Source organism: Pavona decussata, unplaced genomic scaffold, assembly GCF_977016875.1.
Source record: "Pavona decussata unplaced genomic scaffold, jaPavDecu1.1 SCAFFOLD_338, whole genome shotgun sequence".
NCBI lineage: Eukaryota > Metazoa > Cnidaria > Anthozoa > Scleractinia > Agariciidae > Pavona > Pavona decussata.
In genome coordinates this window covers 226,555-252,550 of record NW_028145726.1, presented here as the reverse complement: position 1 = coordinate 252,550, position 25,996 = coordinate 226,555, and the positions used below count along the sequence as shown (strand labels likewise).

The 25,996-nt window shown below is 38.9% G+C and overlaps 2 protein-coding genes and 1 pseudogene across 4 annotated transcripts in view; 2 read left to right on the top strand and 1 right to left on the bottom strand.

Annotated features, from left to right (window-relative positions):
• LOC146453317 (uncharacterized) overlaps positions 1–16,826 on the top strand; it is a 102,311-nt gene extending 85,485 nt beyond the window's left edge. The window contains exons 3-10 of one of the 2 annotated variants that reach the window (XM_085096756.1): positions 7,984–8,050; positions 8,594–8,716; positions 9,267–9,332; positions 10,080–10,149; positions 10,382–11,082; positions 12,029–12,214; positions 12,998–14,350; positions 14,387–16,826. In XM_085096756.1, the coding sequence (XP_084952882.1) occupies positions 10,401–11,082; positions 12,029–12,214; positions 12,998–14,350; positions 14,387–16,119 (3,954 nt within the window). In that variant the 5' untranslated portion in view covers positions 7,984–8,050; positions 8,594–8,716; positions 9,267–9,332; positions 10,080–10,149; positions 10,382–10,400 and the 3' untranslated portion in view covers positions 16,120–16,826. The remainder of the gene's footprint in view (positions 1–7,983; positions 8,051–8,593; positions 8,717–9,266; positions 9,333–10,079; positions 10,150–10,381; positions 11,083–12,028; positions 12,215–12,997; positions 14,351–14,386) is intronic. The other variant, XR_014859530.1, reaches the window with a different exon arrangement.
• The window catches only part of LOC146453315 (uncharacterized), a 93,569-nt pseudogene that overhangs the window by 33,956 nt on the left and 33,617 nt on the right, over positions 1–25,996 (top strand). The window lies entirely within an intron of this gene.
• LOC146453316 (uncharacterized) overlaps positions 1–25,996 on the bottom strand; it is an 80,456-nt gene that overhangs the window by 28,359 nt on the left and 26,101 nt on the right. The gene's annotated exons all lie outside the window — the stretch shown is intronic.

Here is a 25,996-nt window from a genome sequence, read left to right as displayed (position 1 = left end):
CACTATCAGGGAATCTTGTAGACTACTCCGTCTTTTTTTGCAGGATCAACGGTGTCCTTTGGTGTGATTTATACGCGAGGTACTGATCAGTGTGTGTAGGCTTCCTGTTCACTGGTAGAGAGGTAGCCATCCGAATCTCTAGTTACCAACGTGTCAAGAAAGGGAATTGTATTGTTATATGAAAGGATCAAAGTAAGTAAACCTGTGAACATATCGTTCACCGGCGATTACTCGAACCTCGGTCACGTGCATTCAAGGCAGATTCAATAACCGCTAAACCACAGAAAAACCACGAGCAGAAGCGGAAAAATAGCATAGCTTATTCTTATTACATAGTTCGCTTCTATTGCGTGCTTGCCTGTAGTTGAATGCTCGCCGGCGACCTATATTTTAGCATAGTACGTTAGATCTTGCTTTTACACGTTTGCATGCTACGCTAAGAATGTCTACCCACTACAAAACATTTAATGTCGGTCATCAGCTTGTGTTATGCGGTTGGTGCTGCTGAGGAATCGCGGGCGAAGTCTGTTGTGCCGCGTCTCACGTGTTGTTTCGGTTGATTCACTGCTGTGATACAGTGCGTTGAGAGGACAGTCACCTTAGCGTACTCCGTCAATTGGTTGTTACTCTACACTCTTTTTTCAGCCTGGTCACGACAAACTCAGCATTCGCTTTGCTGTTATCTAGCTCAGCCTCAGCGTATTGACAATGGTTGACCTAGGAAAGTGAACGAGCCAACAAACTCAAAGGTGTGGCTATCGATCGAGATGGATGGAGAGGAGTCAGCATTCCGGACATGTCCCATTTAGTCCAAATCAGGAAGGTTCATTAATTACTGATCAAGGCGAGCAGCTGGAATGCTGGTTGGAGTACTACCTCGAGCTAAAGGCCACTTAGAACGAGTTGGCAAGAGTTGCGCAGCTACCCTTCCAGTACTACCAATCATGAAGAAGGTGGACACCCCACTCGATGCTGCAAGAGCTAAGCCGAAAGCCATCGACTGCCTCAACTGCGGGAAAGCCCTTAGCTGTGATGACATCTAGTTGTAGTAGGTTTCAAGTGAGAAAATGTAGGGGAGCCTTGAAGAATCACAGTTAATTAGAGATGTTAGAGTCCGCTTCCTAGTACGCCGTAGAGTTATCATTCGACGCGGTCGATTAAGAACTGGTATCGCTCTATCATCACTCTGTAGCCGTTTAGACCTTCCAGCTCGTTTTCCACGGTACTGCTGTAATGAATTCACTTTCAAATGACTTAAAAGTTGTGGAGATAGCTTCCATCTGGTAGATCCAAAGCGAATAGAGAATAATTCATCCCTTGAATAAACTACCATCCATCACGCGACCTTTGGTCTTCAAAGAAGAATCTACTTGTGGTCCCTGCGTTTAACACAAATAGTTGTGGCCGTCGTGCCTTTTCTGTTGTTGCGCCTCTTCTTTGGAACAGTCTTTCTCAACATATTAGAGATGCTAAATCACTTGACATTTTTAAAAGACGGCTGAAAACCCCTCTTTTTATACGCGCCTTTTAGATTCATGTGATGATTTTTGGTGTTTTATGCAGTCTAACTATTTTAAATTATTTCAAACTAATTTTAACTTTGACTTTGTAAATAGCGCCTTTGGACCCATGGGAAAGGGCGCTCTATCTATTATTATTATTATTATTATTATTATTATTATTATTATTATTATTATTATTATTATTATTATTATTATTATTATTATTGTTATTATGACAACCTAGTTAAAGTCCTAAACAACGGTAAGAAGCACTGTTGCAGCCGCTGAATGAAATGCTCTTCCGGTACTTGGAGAAGGGACACGCTTCAGAAGATTTAAGCGTCGCCAACATCGTCACTGTATGAGAACAAGGGGAATGACAGCAACAGCAACAGCTACCGTTGCCTCGTCGTCTTTGCCGTTGTGGGCAACGCCTTTGTTCGTGTCATGGGTTCACCGTCGCTTTCTTCCAAGCAACCGATATTGTTCTGCCAATTTCTCTTGAGGCAACCAAACAAGAGCTGCTTCCTTTGAAGGAGAACATATGCGTGTTCATTTAGCTAGACCCGAGACCGAAGTAAATCACCACCACCCAAATATTCATAGAGACCAACCAACTGCCTTTCCCACTGTTCCCCTCCCAGCGTACCACCTTCCCCTCCCCAACAGTCAACATGATTGGCACCAAATGAGTGACGTCATCCACCCACACTGTTGCCATGCCGCACCTGAATCAGCACTGATCGGGCTCCTCTTTCGCTTCTGCTAGACACCCTCGTCTGTCGCTTACAGAGAATCAGTGTGTCCTTTTCCTTACATCTATGTGATGATGTAGGTATGTATCTCAGAGTTACACGCGCTTAAATATAACAGCTTTTTCCGATATTCATGAAAGCGTAAGCCGATCAGTTCAGAAAATTAAGGACTCGCTTTTAAGGGCATCTGGTAAGCTCCACCATAACTGACATGGTTGCAATGTTCTCGTTCGTTTGGATCGATGTTTAGTGTAGTTGTAACGATTTCAACATGCAAATGATACCTTACACAGTCCTTCCTAAGGATGGCAGAGTGGTTTCGAATCACTTATATGTTATGAACCGCAATTGTGAGTCATGTAGTCATCTAGTAATTACGAGCTCTTCATTTTACTGTTAAGCTTTACTTGTTGCGAATACGAGGATCGTTCAAAGTCCGGGAAAAAGTGAGTAGAATTCCCCTACGCTGGAAGCGTCGCTGACTAGGGTGAATATTCTGAAGTTATTTCCTTATTGCGAACATGCATCAATATTCAAATCAAGTAATTAGTTTTGTTTAGTACTCTTATTAACGTACTCCTCTTTTATCAGACCGAAGCGTTACAAACTTCTTCGAAACAACAAGAATTCTAATCATTACAAGGTAATTCAGGCTCTATTAAAAAGGACTTTGGCATCAACTTAATTCATGATAGCATGGAAGCCATTGATGCAAATGAGCGATGTCTTTAACCCTTTGGAATACTTTCAGTTTCGTCTGAACAGTTTATAATAGCTCTGATGCATACACTTTCATATAAGTTTTTGCACCGAGCGGGAAAGAAAATGAGCTAGAGCAAAATAAATTATTTGAAAATCAAGCAAGGTGAAAAAGACAATACATTTATTTATTTGAATGACCAAACACCGGAATATATAAAGGAGCTATATGTATTTATAAACCTGAGCGTTCCGAACTTTTTCGTTGTACCATTAACTAATACTAACTGGGTTAAGGAAAGCGAGCATTTCAAGCAGGTGTTGTTCTAAGACTGTAGAACTCATTGCCTGGTTGTTTTCGTTTAGTAGATTCATTGACTACTTTCAGACATTTAGGACTCATCATTTTACTGAGTGTTTCAGTTCGTGTAGTTGAATGGATTTCAATTAAACTATTGTTAAAAATATTTTTCTGTCAATTATCTTTTATTTTTTGGTGCTAAGTGTTTTAGATCATTGTTAGAGCTTCAAGACTTCCGTATGATGCTTTTGATACAGACTTATTTCATATTAGTTCCAAAAAAATTCAGATTTATTATAATGAAAAACGCTTCTAGCTCTGCGTGGTTAATAAGCGTGACTTGTGCATTGTGAATATTTCAGTAACACAGAACAATCAGCGTTTGGTAAAGTTTATCAAAGTTTAGTTCCTGCGTTTACAAAGTTCAACGAACTATCAGCAGCTAACTTTTTTTCATCAAAAGTAGCAATTATTAATGAGAATAATAAACAGGTGAGATACATGAGCGAAAGTTGTTTGTGTGGAGTACTAGCTTGTTTGGCGTCATGACCCCCCGTTGATAAATCAAACATCTTCCTTCGTGCATGAAAGACGTTGTTAATGAGTTGTTGAATTGAAAGACTGAATTCAATATGTGTTTTTAAGCTGCAGTTTGAAAGGTTCGTTTTTTGAAATGAATCATCCAGTTTCGAAGACATGAGCAGGGATGTCAGCAATGGTCTTCGACCACTTTAAATGGTAGAAATGCTATACAACTCCAAACGTGATCAAAACGCACTGTTGGCTATGCCACACCTTATTTAAATCAGCTCTAAGCCGCGTTCCTCTTTCACTTCTGTCAGCCGCCGTCGTCTGCCGCTTCTTGATAAACAGCTTGTCATCTTCTTTTAATCTATGTGATGATGTAGGTATGTATCACAGTGTTCCACGCGTTAAAAAGAAGTTATTTCCGGTCGATGTTTATAAAAGCGTAAGAGAGTACTAGTTCGGATCGCATTTACGAGCATCTGGCAAGCCTCACCATAACTGACATGATGTAATATTGGCGTTGTTAAGTTATTTAGGAAAGTTGTAACCGGATATCAACGTTAACATGGACCCTCTCTTACGTTAACACAAAGCTAACACAGTCCTTCCTAAGGTCAGAGTGATTTGAAATCACTTAACTAGCACCAAACGCATTCTTGTCTGAGTCATATAGTATAGTTATCAAGTGCTTTACATATTACAGTTAAGCTTTACTTGTCACGAAAGCGAAAATCGTTGAAACGTCGTAAAATATCAGCATAGTATGTAAGACTTCTCTACGTTGGAGGCAACGTTAACTGTGATGAATATCGTGAAGTTATTGCCTTATCAGTTGCCAACATTAATCAATATTCGGATCAAGTAATTAGTTTTGTTTAGTACTCTTATCAAAATACTTTTCTATCAGACCAAACCGTTGCAAAATTCTTCCAAACAAAAAAAAATTCTAATCATTACAATGTAACTCCGAAATAAAATGGACGGTAAAGGAAATATTGAACACCAATCCGTTCGAATCAACATTAATTCATGATAGCATGAAATCCATTGATGTAAATAAATGATATTTTCAGCCATTGAGAATATTTTTGATTTCGTCTAAACTGATTACAATGGCTCTGATGCATTCATATACTTAAATATATGTTTTTGCATAGAACAGGAAAAAAAGGAACTATTTGCTAGAACAAAATAAATTATTTGAAAATCAAGCAAAGTGAAAAATACAATACATTTATTTATCTGAATGACCAAGCACCGGAATATATAAAGGAGCCTTATGTAGTTATAAACCTGAACGTTCCTTGAGATCAGCTTTGCAGAACTTTCTCGTTGTACTACCCGCTAATACTAAGAGTTAAGGAGAGCAAGCATTTCAAACAGCTGTTCTAAGACTGTGAAACTCATTGCTTAATTGTCAGTTGGTCAGGAGATTCATTTATACGTTTAAGTCTCATCTTTTTCACAAAATATTTTTCACAGCTCAAATGGCTTTCAATTTAGCCTTTTGTTAAAAAATGGCTTTTCTTTTAATTTTTGGTGGTTTATATCATTGATAGAGCATTAAGACTTCCTTATAATGATCTTTATGCTTATTATTACTAATTATTTATAAAGCCGAAATTCAGAACTATTTTAATTAAAATCCTTCTAACACTGTGTGGATAATAAGCGTGACTTTTGCCTGTTAATTGTGAATATTTCAGCAACACAGAACACGCAGCGTTTGGTATAGTTTAACAAAGTTAAGTTCCCTCGTTTAATTTACGACAAAGAACTATTAGAAGCTAACTTTATTTGTAAAAAGCGGCAATTATGAATGAGAATAATAAACAGATGAAATACATGAGAGGCAGTTATTTTTTTTGCCACTGGCTTGTTTGGTGTGATGATCCCCCGTTGATAAATTGAATCAGACATCTTTTGTCATGTATGAAAGACGTCGTTACTCGGCTGAATCCAATTTGTGCTTTTAAGCTGTAGTTTGAAAAGCTCCCATTTTCCCAATGAATCATCCAGTTTTGACGACCTGAGCAGGAATGTCGACAGTGATCTTCCACCAGTTTAAATAGTAGAAATGCAAGACACCCAAAACGTAATCAAAACATGTCACTTGTTGCTATGCCACACCTTATCTAAATCAGCTGTGATTGAATTTCTCTTTCTCTTCATTTAGACACCCTCGCCTGTATGCTGATTACGCGGAATATTGACGTTCTTCGATTATACATCTATGTTATAATACAGGTATGTGTCTTAACTTTTAACGAGCCATGAAGAGCTTAGTGATTTCTAGTGCAACAATAATGAAAGCATAAGCTTCCCTAGTTAGATCTTCAGTCGCATTTACAGGCATCTGGAGTGCTCTATCATAGTTAAAACAATTCCAATATTTGCCCTCCTTAGTCTGTTTTGTGGTTGAGAAACCGGGATTACGGTTAGACTGAAACAAAGTTCTCCTCCCCCGAAACGGGGCTTAAGATCCCTTTCTGCATCTCGTATTGACTTTATCCAAACTTCATGATTAAGCATTTTCTTTCCTTTCCTTTCCTTTCCTTTCATACAGCACTTGTTTCCAAAGCCGACCTTAATTACGAAACTCAATAAAAGTTTTCAAAATACCTCCTAGGCCTCTACGTTGGACACTGACACCGGCCTAGAGATGTAATCTTCCTCTAAGGCAGGCGCTTTGCAAACCACTTCCAAACAGATTATCACTGATAATTTGATGACTAATTGAGTCGAGCAGTAGACGAAATGTTGCTCAACAAACTAACAGCTATCAGACTTATCTATCATAGCGTGGGTGCCTTTTATGTAAATGGTTTTTTAACATCTTCGAATATTCTCTGAATTGTCTAAAATGACCAATCCCTTTAGAAGTCCTCGAATGTATATTGCTTTAAAGAGGGCAGGAAAAAAAGAAGTGTAATAAAACTTACTTAAAATTTTTAATTATGAAAAACCGAAGAATACTTCAGACTTACTTATAAAGATTCCAAAAGTATCAGTTAATTAGAACTGTGCATAATTAATATGGCGTGACTTGTGAGTTGGGAATATTTCGATATCAAAAATGCGCTGCGTCGAGGTTCATCGATAACAACGAATTATTAGTCAATGCTTAACTTTTATTCTTCATCACTGCAACTCAGAAATGTGTTAAAATCTCGAACAGTTGAAACAGTTAATTATCAATAATCTGTTTGACGTTAATAAATCAAACATGTTTTCTCGTGCATGAAATGATTGTCGGCAATTATTATTTTAAAGGCTGAGCGCAAACAACCAAAAGTGATGTATCATTGCAAAACTTGCAAATCGCTCCTTTCTAATGTGTCATTCGGTTTTGATAACTTTAATATTGATATTATTAATGCTTCTACACCATTCTCAATGATAGGCATATTGACAAATATGCAAAATTAGCGAGTTTGGCCTTGGCCAATGCTTTGCCGAAAGCGGATGATGCAATGACGAGGAAATTTAATGTCGCACAGTAAAACAATAGCCACGCCAGCTGTTATCAACGAAAGAGTTTCCATTCAAAGGAATATTCAAATTTGTCATCCAAAGCACCTTAACTTTTTTCCTACATTACTATTCCAGTTACTTGAAATATGAAAACTAGCCACGAAACATCTGCAATTTTTTTCCAGTCGCGTTTTCATCGCCAAAACAAGGCTTCCTATCCCGGGAAAAATATGACTGAGCACTACTCTGGAAGTGTTTCCTAAGGTTTATATGCTTCACTAGATTATGTACACGTTTTGGTCTTCAGTAATTTGGCCACAATAAAACGAGCAGCCGCGTCATTGTGTTCTAAATAGAGCACACGGGAATCGTTTACAACATGACCATTTTTCTGGATCCAGCAAAGTTAAAATCAACAAAGCTTGTTCTAATCTTATTTTTCAAGTAAAAGAATTAAACATCGACAGCAAAGCCCACAGACTTTCTGTCCATGCACTACGATTCAGTAAAAACTTTTTTGTCTCTTCCTATGTAATTGTTTGTATCTACGTTATTTCGTAGTACCTGCCAACTTTTGCTTACTTTCATGAGTATCACCTCACTTCACTGGGTGACTTCTTATCCAACGTTTATAACAACGTTTGCTTAAGTATCAATCACTAACCTTACCTTTTTGAGTTACTTCATTTATTTCATTCAGAAAATTTTATTTTTTATTTTTTAGGGCAAAGCACTTGGCGTCTCCAGCAGATTCTAGATTCTGGACTACATTTCTGGGCAATTGCAAGTAGGTAGGTCAATGAAGTCTTATGACACGCTTTAGTATCCCAAAGTGTATAGCATAATAGGTGACATGGGCTGCGTATTTGTTTACTGATTGATTATTTTTACCGGTTTTTTGATCCCAATGAGAAAGAGAAATGATATGGACAAAACTCAGTTAGTAATATAGTGAAAACCCATTTGAATCTGCTGATAGAATAGGTTGATGTAAGCCTTGCGTTTAAATCCAGGAAGTCCAACATTCTTGTTTTTAAATATGTTTTTATATCAAAAGTAATGAAAGAAACCTCACATTAACAATTCAAAAAAACTTCACCGGCTCTTCTTAGCAGTTATTTTCCAGCAACGAGCTGGAATAAAATTTTGTTGATTAGATCACATTTTATTGTCCTTGTTTAGCGAGCACCTAGCTTTATGTTCGTTTAAAGGAAAACACTTCCTTGCGTGATTCGGAACAGGGCTTGAAAAGACTTAAATCTGGACGTAAATATTTATCTGTTTGCTACATTGTTAATCAATGATCGTCATGCACATTAATAAATGTTTTACAGACTTCATCCTCCCGTGCTGAAATAAAGCAGAAATTTCTTGAACACAAAGTTACTTCAGCGACTGTCCATGTAACTATGCCAAGCTAGCAAGAACAAAATGGAGCAAGAACCTATAATGTCTAAGTAAGTGACAATCTTTCCATTTCTTGAAATGACTAAGTTAGAGCTTGTTATAACTAAAATAGTCTTTAAGAATGTCAAAGTGCTCATCTCAAATATCTGTCAAATTTGAGTGCTTTTAACAGTAACTTTTCGTTTTGTCTCGCTTATGCATTTTTGTATGTAACTAAAGCCAGATTTCTTCCCTCAAAGATCTTCGAATATGGCTTTTTCAACTTTTGTCGGCGGACAAAGGCTTAATTCCATAATGATTAGTATTCATATTCAAACAGATACTTATTTTTGTAGTGGACGTATTTTTGACCGATATTTTTATGCAACAAATTCAGTGGAAATGTGACAAAAGTTTTAGGAACGCTTTGCTTTAAAAAGGAGCATTTCCGAGTACGTTCTTGCTGCTTAACATTTCATCAAATTTGGAGGACAGATCTTCACTGCTGAAATAACGCTGGTGCATTTGTTCAGCTTAAACTATCAGAAGTGAGAAATATGAGAATATTTTCAACACCAGGTTTTCACTCTTGATTTTCTTGTTCTTCCTTTCTTCATTTAGCTTGAAGGTTTGATTGAACACATTGTAGATTGTGCCCTGACAGAACTGAACATCCAATACAAGAACGTAAGTTTGTAAGATAAAAAGGAAGCCCTGATTTAAAATACGACAAGAGCGGCATAAGTCTTACATTCACCAAAAGGCTCTGCCGGAACCTTCCAAACTTCTGCATATCTCTCTCGAATTGCTTGACCTGAAATTTTGTTTTATTTTATAATCCAAATTTTTTTATATTCAGATACATACATGTATGCTATGGTTGCGCCACGCACTTTTTCTTCTTCTTTTTCTTTTTTTTTTTTTTCTTTTCCTTTGCTATTAAGTTTATGAAGAATGACAAGTTGTACAATTAACTGAACTGATTTGTTGCTGTTACCTGTAGCGATTAGCTCCAACTACCCTTCAATTGTAATTGTTATTGTTACAATTATAATGTGAATTTAGAGGTCATAAGGTTTCTTTAAGAAAACATTTTTTCTGAAAATGCGTACGAGTTAGATGTATCACTCACATCATGACAGGAACATTATTCCTGCAATTCACCATAACAAAAAAATGGCTCGTATGACTATGTAGCTTTATAATTCATTTGCAATGTTTCCAAAGCAAATAAAACTAGCAGATAGAAACGTTCGACTGTCAAGAGAGACTGTAAGTGTTGGTTTTGACTTAAACTGCGGTTATAAAATCTTTTTCAAGTTTGATAGGTACACAGCTTAGAATTAATGTTGATTCTGAAAATGTAAAGTCATTTCTGAACAATCTTTTGTTTATCTTTAGCTTTGATTTCTCCTACTTAACACCTTGTTTCAGGTCATGTGCAGGTGTAGTTCTCGTGCGGCGAACAGAGTTTTACCTGGCAACATTTCAAAAGCTTTCTAAGGTACGTAGAAACAAATTACAAAAACAAAACAAAACAAAACAAAAAACGTCAGCTCTTATCTGATGATTCGCTCGCTGTGAAGTATTCTCGTTGATAGTACATTCCCTTTTGTCACTAATTAACTTGAAGTGGTCACTAAGCTACACTTGTCCTCCGTTGTTTACGGAATGTGTTATCATTAAAAAGACATGAACAACAATTTCCTCATCTCTTTTTTTTTTTTTTCGTTTAGTAACATCTCGCTGAGAAGCATGTCATGGGCTCGAAGCAGCAATGGTCATATTGCAAAGAAAGCTCGTATTGAAATTGACCCACCTCAATTGAATGAACACCTGCCATCCTTGCAAGATGTTGAAACAACAACAAAGAGACCGGATGAGGCTCCTCTTCCTGTTGATTTTCTGTTACTGACAGTTAAAGATTGTGAGTTCTTGGCTTGTTATAGGCAGCTGATCAATCCCTTCCGATGTTGGTATGACAACATTGGCTTCGTGTATTTTGAGAACGCAGGAGCCAGTAACAAAGTGAAAGTGGCCTTAATACGATCCAATGAGGGATCCAGCGGTCCTGGTAGTTCTCTGATTATGGTCAAGAATGCTGTACCTGTGCTTCGACCAAAGGCCGTCATTTCAGTGGGAACCTGCAGTAGTCTCAATCCCGAGAAAGCAAAGCTCGGCGACGTTGTTATTTCTGCAAAATTAAAAGAACTCTCAACTGGCATGCGAAGCTATGTGAGTAGACGGTTTCTTTACCTTATCAAGCATTCAGCTGATGGTTTCAAGGCTCCTCTGAAAAATCCCCAAGCTCATGAACCCAATGTCCATTGTGATGGTGAATTTCTGAGTGGCCCAGAACTGGTCAGTGCTGAATCGCGTCGTAAGGAGCTTGCTGAGTCCAATCCTGAAGCAATTGCTATTGAAAGGGAAGGAGAAGGTGAGTTTTTAGCCTCGGTGCCTTCTTTTCTAGTATGGGGTAGATAAAGTCAGTCGAGCTGTACATATAAACGAAATCTAATTCTTTAATTCATTCATAATTCATAAAGAGAAAAGGAAAAAAAGGAAATAACTACCGTGAAGTGGGTTTGGAAAAGTGAGCTTAATTATCTTAAAATTCGGTGAACTTTTGCTTTGAATTGCTCCACGATTTATGAATGGTTTGAGAGGCTTTATAAAACACTCAAAAGAATGTTTCATCCGATTTCCAAACACCTCGAAGTTGGTTTTGAAAAATCAGTTGCGCCTCCTTTCTTCAGCCCATTTCTTGGTTTCGAAATCGAATAAAAAGAACTCTTCCTCATGTTTGATCTGTTAGAAAACCTGAGATACCTGTATTTTATCCCCACAAGCCGCCCATGGTTTCTTGAAAGCCCATATTATATTATCCCAGGCTAATTTGATCTACAACTTTCATGTTTCTAATAAATGTCACTTTTACTGTTGGAAGCGTTTTTCACTACTCTTCTCTTCTCCTGAAAACCGGCCCTTGCTTTTTTCCTTTATCCTGGATGTTTAAGCAAAAGGGCAACAGATAATCTGCGATATACGTAATTTCGTGTGTCGGGGAGAAATGGCAAGTTTCTTTTTTCTAGGTGAGCGAAGTGGCTTCCTTAAGCGCTTTTATTTTAATCCTGTAGTTACCATTAGTATATTGAAAAACTTTAACAAGTCAAGGATAGTCACGGGAGGAACACTGTCTCTTTATGTCGTTCTGACCAAACTAACACAGGCTGTTTAACCTGTTTATTAGATCAGGGCTATTGCTGCAAGTACCAGTAATTATGTGGCGTTACGTCCAGTGTTTCTTAAATCATTTTCCATGTTTCCATCACTATGAAGTTTTCCACTTAAAACTGCATTGTAAAAAATTCTTTGCATTGCAGGCGTTTTTACAGCAGCATTTGATGATCAGATTGAGTGGCTTATTGTGAAAGGAATAGCTGATTATGCAGATGGTGCCGAGTCAACCACAGAGAGTTGGAGTCTTTTTGCTAGTGTGATGGCAGCTTCTGTTGTAACGCACATTCTGAGTGATTCTTGTGCTTTCCGTACGTGGCCACACTATGAAGGTAAGATATGACACGCCTTTTTGCCTTACTTGTAGTTGTAGTTGTAGACTTTTTATGGAAGTCGTCAATGCTATGTTGCGGACTCAGTTATTGTTGAGGATCATCAAAGAACGTAATATGTGAAAAAAGGTCAGTCAAATATGTTTTTCCCCTTTCCTTTATAACAAGGGGGTGCTGTTGTCAGATAGAGTTAAAATTTGCTTTATAAAAACATACGAAAAGAGAGTTTTTTGTAACTTTTAGGATTCAGATTATATCTTCATGTTCGGGCTAATCTCCTTCTGCGCTAATAAGTCATTTGTGCGTTGGATGACAGTATTCCCGCCGATAATGAGAAGGTGAAAAGAGTGACCAAGGAAGTTTTTAAAACCATTACCAGTGAGACAGTAGAGAACCCATGCAAAGGAGATAAATGCGGTGTATTTTTTTTAAGATCTTTTTTATTTCGAAATATTATAAATCCACCAAAGGGAGGAAAAGAAAGTGGTCACGTTAGGTTATGTCTACGCTGTACACATCTCCGACTGATATGGATACATTCCCCTAATGCCTTGGAGTTCTGTCACCACCCATACCTTCAAGTGGTTAAATTTCTTGCGAATATATAAGTTTAATCTTTGAGTACAGCGATGTACAGGATTGAAGATACTAGCTATTATAGTCGTCATAGGAAGTGCTATACAGGGATTCTTAGTGACCAAACAAGTAGCAAGACATGGAGTATATATATGACTTGGGTGTTTTAAAACGTAATTCTTGTAATTGTACGTTTTATTTCCTTAGATGCGTCATATCCAACTTACATTATAAAGAGAATCCGTCAGCTTAACAAAACCTGTGAAGAAAGGCTTTTGCCAGTTCCTTGGTGTGAAGACTTTAGCTTCCATCTGAACGACATTTTCACAAGGCTAAAGATCGTTGGCAGAGAAAAGACAGAAGGAAAGTTGACTGATGAAATCACCAACATGACAGCTATCTTCAAAGCTCATAAAGATTGCCAAAAGCCACGGACTGTGCTGATTGAGGGCGATCCTGGCATGGGAAAGACGACCTACTGTCAAAAGCTGGCTTATGACTGGGCAACTAAACAAGATGAATGGGACGAGTCTTTCCCCGAGACTGATGTGCTGTTGCTTTTAAGATGCCGTGATATCAAATCATCTAGCATCAAGGAAGCCATTGATGATCAAATTCTCCCTTACGATGTAAACAAAGAAGCAAAAGAGGTTTTCTTTCAATTTATCAGCGAAAATCAGCTTAAAGTTCTGTTAGTGCTCGACGGAGTAGATGAAGTGGATTCCAGTAAACTAGAAGTGATCGAAGACCTTCTTAAAAGTAAAGAGTTTGCAAATTGTCACATTGTTCTCACATCTCGTCATGAAGCTGGAAAGAAAGTAAAGCGATACTGTGACACGCTGTGGGAGATTGTTGGGTTTACAGCAAGAGATGCACGAAGTTTCATTCTAAAGTACTTCCAGAAAATAGGCAAGAAACAGTTGGCAGACGAGCTTCTTAAGGTGCTTTGGCCTTCGCCATTTAAACCTGTTCGTGTTCGAAATCATCCTCGGACAAATGACTTAAAGCAACTGACAGTAAACCCTCTAAATACAGCTTTACTCTGTATTCTTTTTGAAGATTTCAATGGCATACTTCCCGAGAATCGAACTCAATTATACATTGAAATTGTCCTGTTTGTTTTGAGAAGATACGAAAGAAAGAACGGATTGTCAAGCAACAGCGAAGATCTTATATCAGTTTACAAAAAAGAACTGATATATCTCGGACGTATGGCCTTTCAAGCTCTTCGCAAAGGGGAATTAGATTTCGAAGAAAACGAATCTGGTGACGCCATTTTCAGTCTTTTAATCAAGTTTGGATTTTTGACAATCCAGGCAGGTGGTAGTAAGAGGAAACCTTGCTTTCGTTGTGGATTTTTTCACAAGAGCTTTCAGGAGTTCTTTTCTGGCTTTTATCTCGCGTTTGAGATAAGTGACGAAGATTTTAATTATTTAGTGACTAATGGACGATATTTAAATGATCTGCATGAGGTGTTCCTGTTCATGACTGGAATTGCAGCCTCCCAATGTGAAGAAACAGCCATTTGTTTTGTAAGTAGGGTAGCTTCATTAGTTAATTCAATTGAATTCAATTCAATTGGATTCAAAGTTAATTTGTTTTGTCATGAATCTGATAAGGTTAAGTCATATCTGCAATTCGCCTTACACTGTATATCGCAGTGCGCAAACTATCAGGAAAACCTCAAATCCGGATTGGTTGATACATTAGGTAGGAACCTTAACATCAAGCATTTAGAAACGTCAGATGATATCCAACTTATTGAGCTATTGTTTGAAGTTTTGGGAGCAAACTCCTCCCTAACGCATTTGGGTTTGATTCTTAACAGTATTGGTGATACCGGTGCTGAATCCCTTTCCAAGGCCCTCACAGTAAACTGCTCCCTGACTAATTTGGATTTGTTTGACAACAGTATTGGTGATCCCGGTGCTGAATCCCTTTCCAAGGCCCTCAAAGTAAACTCCTCCCTGACTGATTTCGATTTGTCAGAGAACTATATTTTTAATACCGGTGCTGAATCCCTTTCCCAGGCCCTCAAAGTAAACTCCTCCCTGACTGATTTGAGTTTGCGTGAGAACATTATTGGTGATACCGGTGCTGAGTCCCTTTCCCAGGCCCTCAAAGTAAACTCCTCCCTGACTTATTTGAGTTTGCGTGAGAACATTATTGGTGATACCGGTGCTGAGTCCCTTTCCCAGGCCCTCAAAGTAAACTCCTCCCTGACTATTTTGGATTTGAGTGAAAACAGTATTGGTGATATCGGTGCTGAATCCCTTTCCCAGGCCCTCAAAGTAAACTCCTCCCTGACTATTTTGGATTTGAGTGAAAACATTATTGGTGATATCGGTGCTGAATCCCTTTGCCAGGCCCTCAAAGTAAACTCCTCCCTGACTAATTTGGATTTGATTGGGAACAGTATTGGTGATACCGGTGTTAAATCCCTTTCTCGGGCCCTCAAAGTAAACTCCTCCCTGACTAATCTGAATGTGAGGGCGAACAGTATTGGTGATACCGGTGCTGAATTCCTTTCCCAGGCCCTCAAAGTAAACTCCTCCCTGACTATTCTGAATTTGAGGGAGAACAGTATTGGTGATACCGGTGCTGAATTCCTTTCCCAGGCCCTCAAAGTAAACTCCTCCCTGACTAATCTGAATTTGAGGAAGAACAGTATTGGTGATACTGGTGTTAAATCCCTTTCCCAGGCCCTCAAAGTAAACTCCTCCCTGACTAATCTGAATGTGAGGGAGAACAGTATTGGTGATACCGGTGCTGAATTCCTTTCCCAGGCCCTCAAAGTAAACTCCTCCCTGACTATTCTGAATTTGAGGGAGAACAGTATTGGTGATACTGGTGTTAAATCCCTTTCCCAGGCCCTCAAAGTAAACTCCTCCCTGACTAATCTGAATGTGAGGGAGAACAGTATTGGTGATACCGGTGCTGAATTCCTTTCCCAGGCCCTCAAAGTAAACTCCTCCCTGACTATTCTGAATTTGAGGGAGAACAGTATTGGTGATACCGGTGCTGAATTCCTTTCCCAGGCCCTCAAAGTAAACTCCTCCCTGACTAATCTGAATTTGAGGGAGAACAGTATTGGTGGTACCGGTGCTGAATTCCTTTCCCAGGCCCTCAAAGTAAACTCCTCCCTGACTAATTTGGATTTGAGTTGGAACAGTATTGGTGATAATGGTGCTGAATCTCTTTCCCAGGCCATCACGGTAAACTCCTCCCTGACTAATTTGGTTATGATTCGGAACAGTATCAGTGGAACCGGTGCTGATTACCTTTCTGGTGCTAGCAAGGTCAATAAAACATTGAAAATACTAATTTAGTTGTTTATGATAGGTCATGAGGTGAACTACTAGTAAACACATTAAGGCTATGCGTTTATTATGGAACACAATTATTGTGAGCGACCATCTAAACTACCAGTAAAGGTGGTCGGCTTACAATCGGTAGAGGTCTGACATATTGTGATTTGCCTTGAGTAACAAGAAGAAAGGACTTGAACCGAAAAAATAATAGTGCACACTAAAAACGCCGTCGGTCTAAAGTAACAACTTGGTTTATATGGTTTTCAATGGAATGACTCAAGCTGAAAATTGTTGAGAATTACTTTTATGTGTTGACGTTTGTTTCCTGGTATTTTACAAGCGAGATTTTTTATTTACTGGTTAATATTCAAACTTCAATGATCTATTTAAAAAGTAAAAGTTAAGGTTCGCTCCATGAGGTTCGACTGCACGTGTAGATACTAAATAAGACATACTTTCAGTGAGTTATGCAATGCCTACTAGGCCTTGATACATCCGTTTCTAATCGTTGTACAAATGGTTGTCCGTTTTAATCAAGTAGAAGTAAGAGTAATGTTTTCGTCATTAATGCTTCTGTAAAATTGCTGTATATTTATTGTTAAGTACTTTTGCATGTTGTTAAAAATGTATTTTTGTAAATTGCGAAAGTTTTGCTTCAGTTTAAAAGACTTAAGTGAACACTATTTTTACTCTTGGTCTTCAATAAAGAAGTGAGACAGTTCAAAGACTAATTTCCTTTGCTTAGTGGATCTGGGGTTTGATTCGTAATCTTCTCGTGTTCAATTGAATCAAGAGAGAATGACTCCTAATGATTGTTTTTTCAAGTAGGCTCAAACTAACCTCACTACTTTCCAGGTCTACTTAACATGCATCTCGACGTAGGGTTACTTGGGTTAAGAACATGTATATAAACAAAGACGTAATATGAGAACTTGTATTGCTCTAGACTATGATCGAAAAAAATTTGAAAACCTGTTATAATTAAAAAAAAAGTAAGGTTTAAACATCGCAGCTGTTGCTTTTCATCCCTTCTCTGGGCGAAAAAGAATAATTCGATTGAATCTCTTGATGAATACAAAATCTCATGTTATTTTTTTTGATCAGCGGTGATTTTTGACGAGTGAGGAGAAATGACTCACCATTCCAAGCCCGCTTCAGATTTTCCCGTGAAGTTCGGCACCAGTACTTTCACATCTTTTTTCTACTTTATTATGAATCACAAAAGCTGTGACCACGATTATTCTTTCAGCAGTTATTACGCCAAGATAAAATAGCCTGAATAGCTCGCGGTTGAGTTGAGGTTTGGTCGCCCGCGGAGGAACCGCAAAAACGAGCAGCAAAGCCGCGAGAAAACGAAATAGAGCGGTGAGGCCGCGAGAAGATTTGCCGCTCATGTTTGCGACTCTACCGTGGGCCACCAAGAAACCGCCAGCTGCGCAGCCTAAGATGAATAAAATGTTTTGCTAACTCCTCGCAAAATGAATGCTTCACGAGATAGCCTTAAAAAGGGACAGAGATTAGAATTATATTACGGTTATTTTAAAATTGTTCACGGTCCCTTCGAGCGGAGCCCTCTCGATGTAACGGAAAAGGAGACGGTTAGCGGGGATAACCATCGATCATTCACTAAGGCTAGAGGTTTTGCTTTCGCTCATTGGTTAGCAGGTTTGTGTAAACAAAACTCCTCCAACGGAATTGTCGCAAAGAATAGAACCCGTTCGTTTTGTCCCATTCTTCACTGATAAATCTGTTCAACGGTCGCTGATATGTTAAACTTTGAAAAGTGCTGATAACTTACCGAGCCTAGTTATTAGATACATTTTTTAGATCTGTTTTCGTCGATTGATCGGGAATTTTAGGTGTGTCAACTTAATCCAACAGTCAATGATTAAGATGGACTAACATGTAAAGTAAATTTCGTGAGAAACAATACATATACTTCTTTTCAAGCCCTCCCACTAAATAGCCTTAGCATGTCTTAAGTACAAATTATGTTTGTTTGTTTTTTTAAATACAAAAGAATCGCTTTGGAGAGGTTTGAAAGTGAACAGTTATTTTACCCTTGATCTTCAAAAATTTAAGAACTGAGATGGTTTCAAAGAGTAAGTTCCTTTTCGTTTTGTCATTCGGAAATTCCTCTTGTTAAAATGACTCCTAAGCATCGTTTCGTCAGGTTTTTTTGCAAACACTTATACAATGTATAAGCCAAGGTATAATATGATAATTTGAACTGATCAGGAATATAATTGAAAAATACACAACAGTTTTCATCTAAAAAGTAAAGGTTGGTATGGCAGGATGCTTAAGGGCGGTGCCTTTTAATGCAGAAGCTAAGTATTTTGGCGTGGTTTATGACTAAGCGAAAAACAGAGATTAGCAAGGCCTATTGTTACCCAAAAAGAAAAAATGCGGGTTACCATGCATGTATTTTTCAAAGATAACTAGGCAGGAATAACTCGAAAAAGCTGTAAAATATGTAACAATGTGTGACATTTTTCTCCAAATCGAAGCTTAGTTGTTACTGAAAAATTCGTGGTTGTATTCAACAATTATTCCCCCAGCGCGCGTTGGATATGAGATGATAGATAGCCAACGAGGCGCGTAGTGCCCAGTTGGTCATAATAATCTCATATATCCAACAAGCGTGAGAGGAAAAATTAATATTGTTTTATTTAAAAAATCAAGAAACATTGCTAGATCTTGCTGATTCCACTTTGCAAGAACAACCAGAAGACAATTTAATGGTCTCTATTTCTCAGGGATGGTGTAATGGCTAATATATTCCGTGGCTGCTAAGCCAATCAATTCCCTGGAATTACATTATACAACTGATCCAGTTTGTAACAATACCGCTTATTTTCTTTTTGGATTCCAATTACCCTTGCAAAGGCCTGCTTTACCCGCATAGTCAAAAACCGAGCAAGAATATCTATGTTTTGCTAGGTACCGTCAAAAAGAAACCGGACCATCCCGATATGCGCAGAACGTATGCAAAAGGAAGCTCCATCGTAACTGTCTTTAGAGCTCGCCAGGTATACAAATATTGTATCGGTTGCTATTTGGCCTGCCATGGCCTGGACTGTCACAATCTGCCGTGCGGGAAATAAGATGGCGGTTGTAAATTTAACCACAATACCTCGCGAACCTAACACAGCCATTAGGCACATAGAAAGTCAAATGTTTTGCGATATCCGTCCCTGTACCAACAGCATTGTGAATGCTAGGTTTTGAGAACTTTTCTGTACTTTTGTGTGAGCAGGCGTTTTAAGGATTTTCGTACGCTTGGAATTATGGGTAAATTTACCAGCCGCCATCTTTTTCAGTACTGCGGATAGCAGGCACTTAAATTCGGGCACACGTCCATTGTTCATGAAATCTTGCGCGTCACAAACCGTCTCTTTCGCATATAAAGGAAGCGATATCACGAAAATGCGAGGTGGACCGTGATGTGAAAGGGCCAACTGGCTTTTAGCCTTTTCTTCGCGCATAAACACTGTGATCTCGTGCGTGTCATACTGCTTCTTTAGTCCGCGTAACTGGCGCTTTAGTTTTTCATATGGCAACTGTTGGGCAAATTGCGAGAAGCTAACTCGATTGGAGAGAGAAAGCGTCGTATGCTTTGCAGTCACCATGGACTTTTTGCGCGCCCCCGCCAAACTATAGTTACACAGACCGTTGTCTCTTCTTTTTCCTCGCAACTTCGCTTACCGGTGATTTCCTTTAAAGCGTAAGGGCAAAATTTTTCAATGGGGAGGGGGGAGGGGGAGGGGGTTAATAGTTAATTTACTTGATTGAACTGATCATTTTGGATTATGGTGTACAGGGACGGTGGCGCTCGGCTGGGTGACTCCTATACGCCAATTTTATAATGGCGTCATTTGGTTACAAATACAAATTGATTTTTCGAATCCCAGTGGAGAGCTAAAAACAAACAATCTTTGGCTCTTTGGCCAGCAGTTGGTTGCTTGCCGTGGTGCCGGTACTTTGACTAGGGTCAGTAATTGCCTTAGGACTCTGGATAGATGGATACGAGATTGAACGTGAGGTTGATAGGCTTGCAATACTCTCATGCGCATGATTCAGGCATCGTTCTGTAAAACCTCCTCGCCTTAGATCGTAGGCCAGTTAAATTCCAGGCTTCAGAATCTAGAAAGGATTTCTCAGAGTCCTTCGTTTCTCATTTCTTGTCAAGTAGCTTTCAACACGGATGTTGAACCCTCATTCCTTCTCTTGCTCACGCTGCACCTTCCCCCAAGCGATTTTCAGATTTTTGTGCTCCCCGTGAAAAAAAGTTGTGAGCGTGTAGTCAACTCTATATTCTACTCAAGTAGCATCTACTTTAGAGAAATATCAAATTTACTTGAAAGTTTTTCTCCTCCCGTTAGGGTCTAATGTTATTTATTATTTAACTTTCTGAGGATTATTATTCCACAAGGTAAGATTTAATTTATTCTCCATGAAAATTTCTGGAGCCGAAATGGCTTCTCTTCGGCTGTCTGTCAGTGATGGATTGCTCAATCTGTTGAGGTCTGTAACCTTTTTCAGTCATCCAAACAGAGAGGAGAAAGAAAGATAAAATGGCAAAGAGAATAAGGAGAGAGGATTTCCTTCCGATTATATTTCAAATTCAGGATGTCCGTGTACTTTAATAACGCTTTCAAGTATCCTGACATTTACTTTGCCTTTGACTAACAGCTTTTTCTAATTTAGACTTGAGGTCTTCTGTACTTAGACAAGTTAAGTCGGCCCTTTCATTGTCGACATTGTTTTCTCGAAGTTTAGATCAGCTGGCCAGTGTCTACAGTCAATCTAAGATGTTTTTAATCCTTATAAAAAATGCTTGTTTTGATCAAGCAGGAGTACTGTTATGTTTCTTCCTCTCAGAGTAGCAGTTGCTTGATAAGCCCTTGAATACAGCTGAGAATGTTAGCTCTTGCCATATTAGATTTTACTCCAGGAGTTATTTACAGACAATTGCAGACACTTATTAGTAGGGGAACTCGATTGTCGGCGGAAAAGAATGGAGATGCTTATCGTCTCGCTTAGGGGTGTAAATTTCCCATTTTGGGATCACTTTGGTCGTTCAGGACGGAGTGCAGATGTTTTCAGTCATCCAGAGTCGAGCAAAGATTTGTTTTCGTTTTATCGTCTTAAGAAATGGGCATCATTTATAAATTGATCTTTTAGGAGTTGAGTAAACCTTCAACCACGCTCAGATTGTTCTCCCTCAACGGTGTAACTCACATTTTTTTAATGTAAATTAAGGTTTAAATACCACTGCAAAAACCGTGAACGATCAATCTTGCCCAGCGTGGGATCAAACAAGATCGTGATCAGTAAATATCGATTAAAATAGAAATGAAAGTCAAAAGGGCTACTGCAAGGACAGATCAAACAACATGAAAAGGCTTGACTGTACGATATTTTCGACTGGCCAATACCAGTCTTCATCAGGCTTATTAGGACAACTCACAAATTCACAGAATATGTTGTAAAAAAAACAAGCGGACGTACATACGATGTAAGGTAGCATGGTGTGACTAGATAAGCGAACAGAAAAACAAAAATTGTTGTACTATATAAAGTAGCAGATTATAGTCCGTCACGTTTGTTAATGCCTAGCGGCTCAAGAGCCGGCCGGCTGACGAAGAATGGTATTGGCCAATCGAAATATCGTATACTAAAGCCATTTGTCGTTTGGTCAGTCCTTGCAGTAGTCCTTTTGACTTTCATTTCAAATTTCCTAATGAGCATCCCCTCACTTTACCCCTCTACCTCACCATTACGAGTTCGCCTTCCGGGTAATTTGTTCATCCTTCACAAAGTCCTAGTGAATGACAAACAAACTGAATGATAAAAGCAAATGAAAAATATAGAGCGGTTTCTAATCAGTGAGTTTCGTAAAACCAAAAGGAAAGTTATTATTCTGGCCAATCACAACAGATGTAAGCAACACAACGAGCCAATCAGGATTCGAAGCAAATGCACGTAACTGGCGCCAAGGGCGGGAAAACGCGAACAACCAAAACGCGATTGGTTTTGGTTTGGCTTCCCATTGGTTGAGAGAGTGGCACAAGTTTTGTGAACCCATCAAAGAGCGTAGTACTTCAAAAGCAATGCAAACGCGAAATTACTTTCGATACTCAATTGAAAACCACTCTAATTATTTGGCAGAACTGATTTATCAGCAAATTCCTCAGATTCCCTGTTTGAGGTTACACCCGAAAAGGCACAAAGACATCACTTTTTCTCACATTTCGAATTTTTTTATGTACATCACTTTTCAAGCATTTCCAAATTCCAATTTGATCTGGAATCTGAGTGACACGGGTTTTTCAGGCCTATCAGACTGTCGAGTGTCACCTTCGTCAAACAATGTTGATTTTTTTAAAAAAATATATCTCCGATGTGTTTCAAGAAAAGTTCTAGTTTAACCTTTCTATTTGGAAAGGATTTTTAATACGCTCTTTCCTTTTTAGCTGTGAATATTATTATTGTTTGGTATTACTCTCCTATATCATAATTTTTAGACTAAATTGATTGCGTGAGCTATTTTGTTTGATCACGTAACATCTCAATGATACGACGCGTAATACAAATTTATTGACAAAATGACAAGATTATGTAAGTATTTCTTCTCTCACTTTCAATGCTTAAAAGAAAAAGAAAAGAAAAGAAAACATCTTCATATTTTGGTGAGTATCTCTGCGAAAGCATGTTTTGAATTTTTAAATGTTCCCTTTTTATACCATGTTGAAATACGGGAAGTCGCTCACAATACGCCGCTATTTTGGTTCACGACCGAATTTTAAGGAGCATGGGTCTAGTGGCTGCTATGACGTCACTTCGAGAACATAACAAGTGACTTCGCACTCTTCACTTGTTTCTTTTAGAAAGTTAGATCAATAGTGGCCCAAAGTATGCCGGCCAGATGTGTCATAGGAGATTGCAGTGACATTAGAAACTTGCAGGAAGAAATAGCGCTCCGTACGATGCGTTTTTACGGCGACGTGCGGGCAGAGGAGATCAAGAAACGAAGGAAAAGGTGGGTTAAGTTTGTTAGGCAGGTAGCTCGCCAGTCGCGGTCGGAGTGTATAATTTAATGGCTCGACGGCTTGGTGGCTCGCCAGTGGCAGCCGGAGTGTAAAGAACGAGTAAGATTTATAATTTTGTGGCTTGACGGCTCGCCAGTCGCGGTCAAAATTTAAAGAACGAGAAAAGTTTAAAATCTAGTAAGATTTATAGTCTAGTGGCTGGACAGCTCGCCAGTAGCGGTCAAATTTAAAGAACCGTAAAAGTTTATAATTTAGTGGTTCTGACGGTTCGCCAGTCGTAGCGAGAGTTGAAAGAACGAGTAAGGTTTTTAATTTAATGGCTTGCAAGTCGCGGTCAGGGTTTAAAGAACAAGTAGAGTTTATAATTTAGGGGCTCGGTAGCTCGCAAGTTCACGGTCAGAGTTCTAAGAAAGGGCTAGTGGAAGACAGCTTCGGGATTACCGATTTCTCAACAGTTCATATGCTTCTGCGATAGCAGGCAACGAACGACCCTCGAGTGATCAACAACCTGCCAGCTCACAAGAGCGATAACATTTGCATATGTTTTGTATAAACAAAGCGACGCCATACTTGCACTTTAAGAAATAGAATAACAAGATGCCCTTGATCGGCATTACACGAAATGCTTAATGTAGCCCCATTTATTCCCCATGATATGTTTCGCAGATATTTAAAAACTATCCTCCCTTCTAATAAGATTAAATCAAGAGATACAGTTTTTTCGCTTATTTTTATAGGCAACTGTATCCTCCCTTCCCTAAAACAATTGAATGGTTTTATTCAGAGAGACTGCGTAATTTTCATTGTTGTGTTACTGGGAATCATACCGGGAATAACTCTGCAATAACGTCATGACCCCGCTGAACTGGTCTGGCTTCCTTGGCTTTGAATTATTCTATCTGTTTGTAAAAGCGTAGTTTCTTCGCTGTGAACTCTCCCAATTTCCACCGTTTCAACTTTCGAGTACTACCTAGAAGTTATTATTTCGATTTACCGCTCGAAAAACGTTTGTTTTCTTTCTGAAAACGGCAGATCTGGAGTCTTAAATTCAGACATGTGGCCGCCATTGAACGAAAACAACTTTTCCAAATGATGATTTGCTTTGACGTCACACAAGTAGAGATGAGTGGGTCCCTTCCCTCGTGATATACGCGCGGATAATGGAGTTTGATTGGGCCGCTTTTGTTCCAGACAATCAAGACAATAGATCCTTTCTGGGAGAGGGAAGAATTTAATCTAGTTTTAATGAATAAATCAAATGATGATTCGACGTCACACAGGAAGGGATGAGTGGGTCCCCTCTCTCGTGATATGTGCCTGAAAAATAGATTTTGATTGGGCCGCTTCTGCTGAAGACAATAAGAACAATATATCCTTACTAGGGAAGGACAGAGTTTAATGCATAAATTAATGTGCACATTTGTGTCTACGATGAAGAAAAAAAAGATACCCGACCGAAACCTAGACACGGCCTGCCCTGCGGGCATTCCGGGTAATAAAAGAAAAAGCGTAAGAAGACAGCATGCCAGGCTGAGCACGTGTAATATCAAAATGCATGAGCAAAGCAAGCGCGAATCTTATCATTCCTGGAGTTCTACATTAACCTTTGGTCCTTTAGAATACGCTCCCTGTCTTCGTTGGCCTTAATTTCCTCTTGGTATCTCGCTGTCCATTCTACATCCGCCAGTGGGTCGTGAACATAAGCACCAGCTTCGTCAGCGCTAGAATCACTCGTGGTTTTTGTTGATCTCTGTTGTCATAAGCGGGATAATTCTTGTTCGGCTTCCATTTCGTATCCAGTGATAAAATTAATTTCTGAGTATTATGATTACAAGTTCGTCTCCGAAATCAATCCGATGTCGTGGAAGATATTGTAAACTTCAGTCGAATTCTAACGGCTATGGAGCTCGAATCAAACGAAGTTTGCCACAGAAGACCTTTGACCGATCAAAAATAAAGAGAACTTCGGACTGAGAATCGCTTCAGCGTCGTTCTCGAAGCTGACGTTTGAATTCCACTCTCCCAAGATCCCCTTTTTCTACGCGGTCGCGAACCATTCGGAACTCGACTACAACGGGGAATACAAAAGCAAAGATTGAACCAAATCAAAAATTCTTTATTTTTTCGTAAAGATATTCTTAAAAATATATTGCGTATGGTTTATTGTAGACTGATTAGTTTCGTCGCCTGGGACCCAGTGGCAAAGTCTTCAAAATTACTGAACACATTCTTTATTTATTTATTTATTATTATTATTATTATTATTATTATTATTATTATTATTATTATTATTATTAATCAAGGAGATTGGAGTTGGAGTCTTCACCGCGAGCCACATTTTAACATAGTACATTATATCTTGCTTTTAAACGTTTACGTACTTGGCTGGGAATTTCTACCCACTCCAAAACATCAATGTCGGTCATCAGTTTGTCCCAGTATCACAGGATATGCAGTATACAGGGTTGAGGCACTTCAGGTCAAATCTGTTGAGCCGCTTGAATGCCTTGTTTCAGTTGCTTCACTGCTGTGAGACAGTGCGTTCCGGAGACGGGCACCTTAGCGTACTCCGTCAATTGGTTGTTACTCTACACTCTTGTTTCAGCCTCGTCATGACAACCTCAGCATTCGCTTTGCTGTTATCTACCTCAGCCTCAGCATATTGGCAATGGTTGACCTGGGATAAATAAACGTGTCGACAAACTCAAGGGTGTGGCTATCGATTGAGATGGATGGAGAGTCAGCATCTCGGACATGTCCCCTTTAGTCCAAATCACGAAGGTTCATTACAGATCAGGGGAAGGACCTGGAATGCTGGTTGCAGTACTATCTCGAGCTAT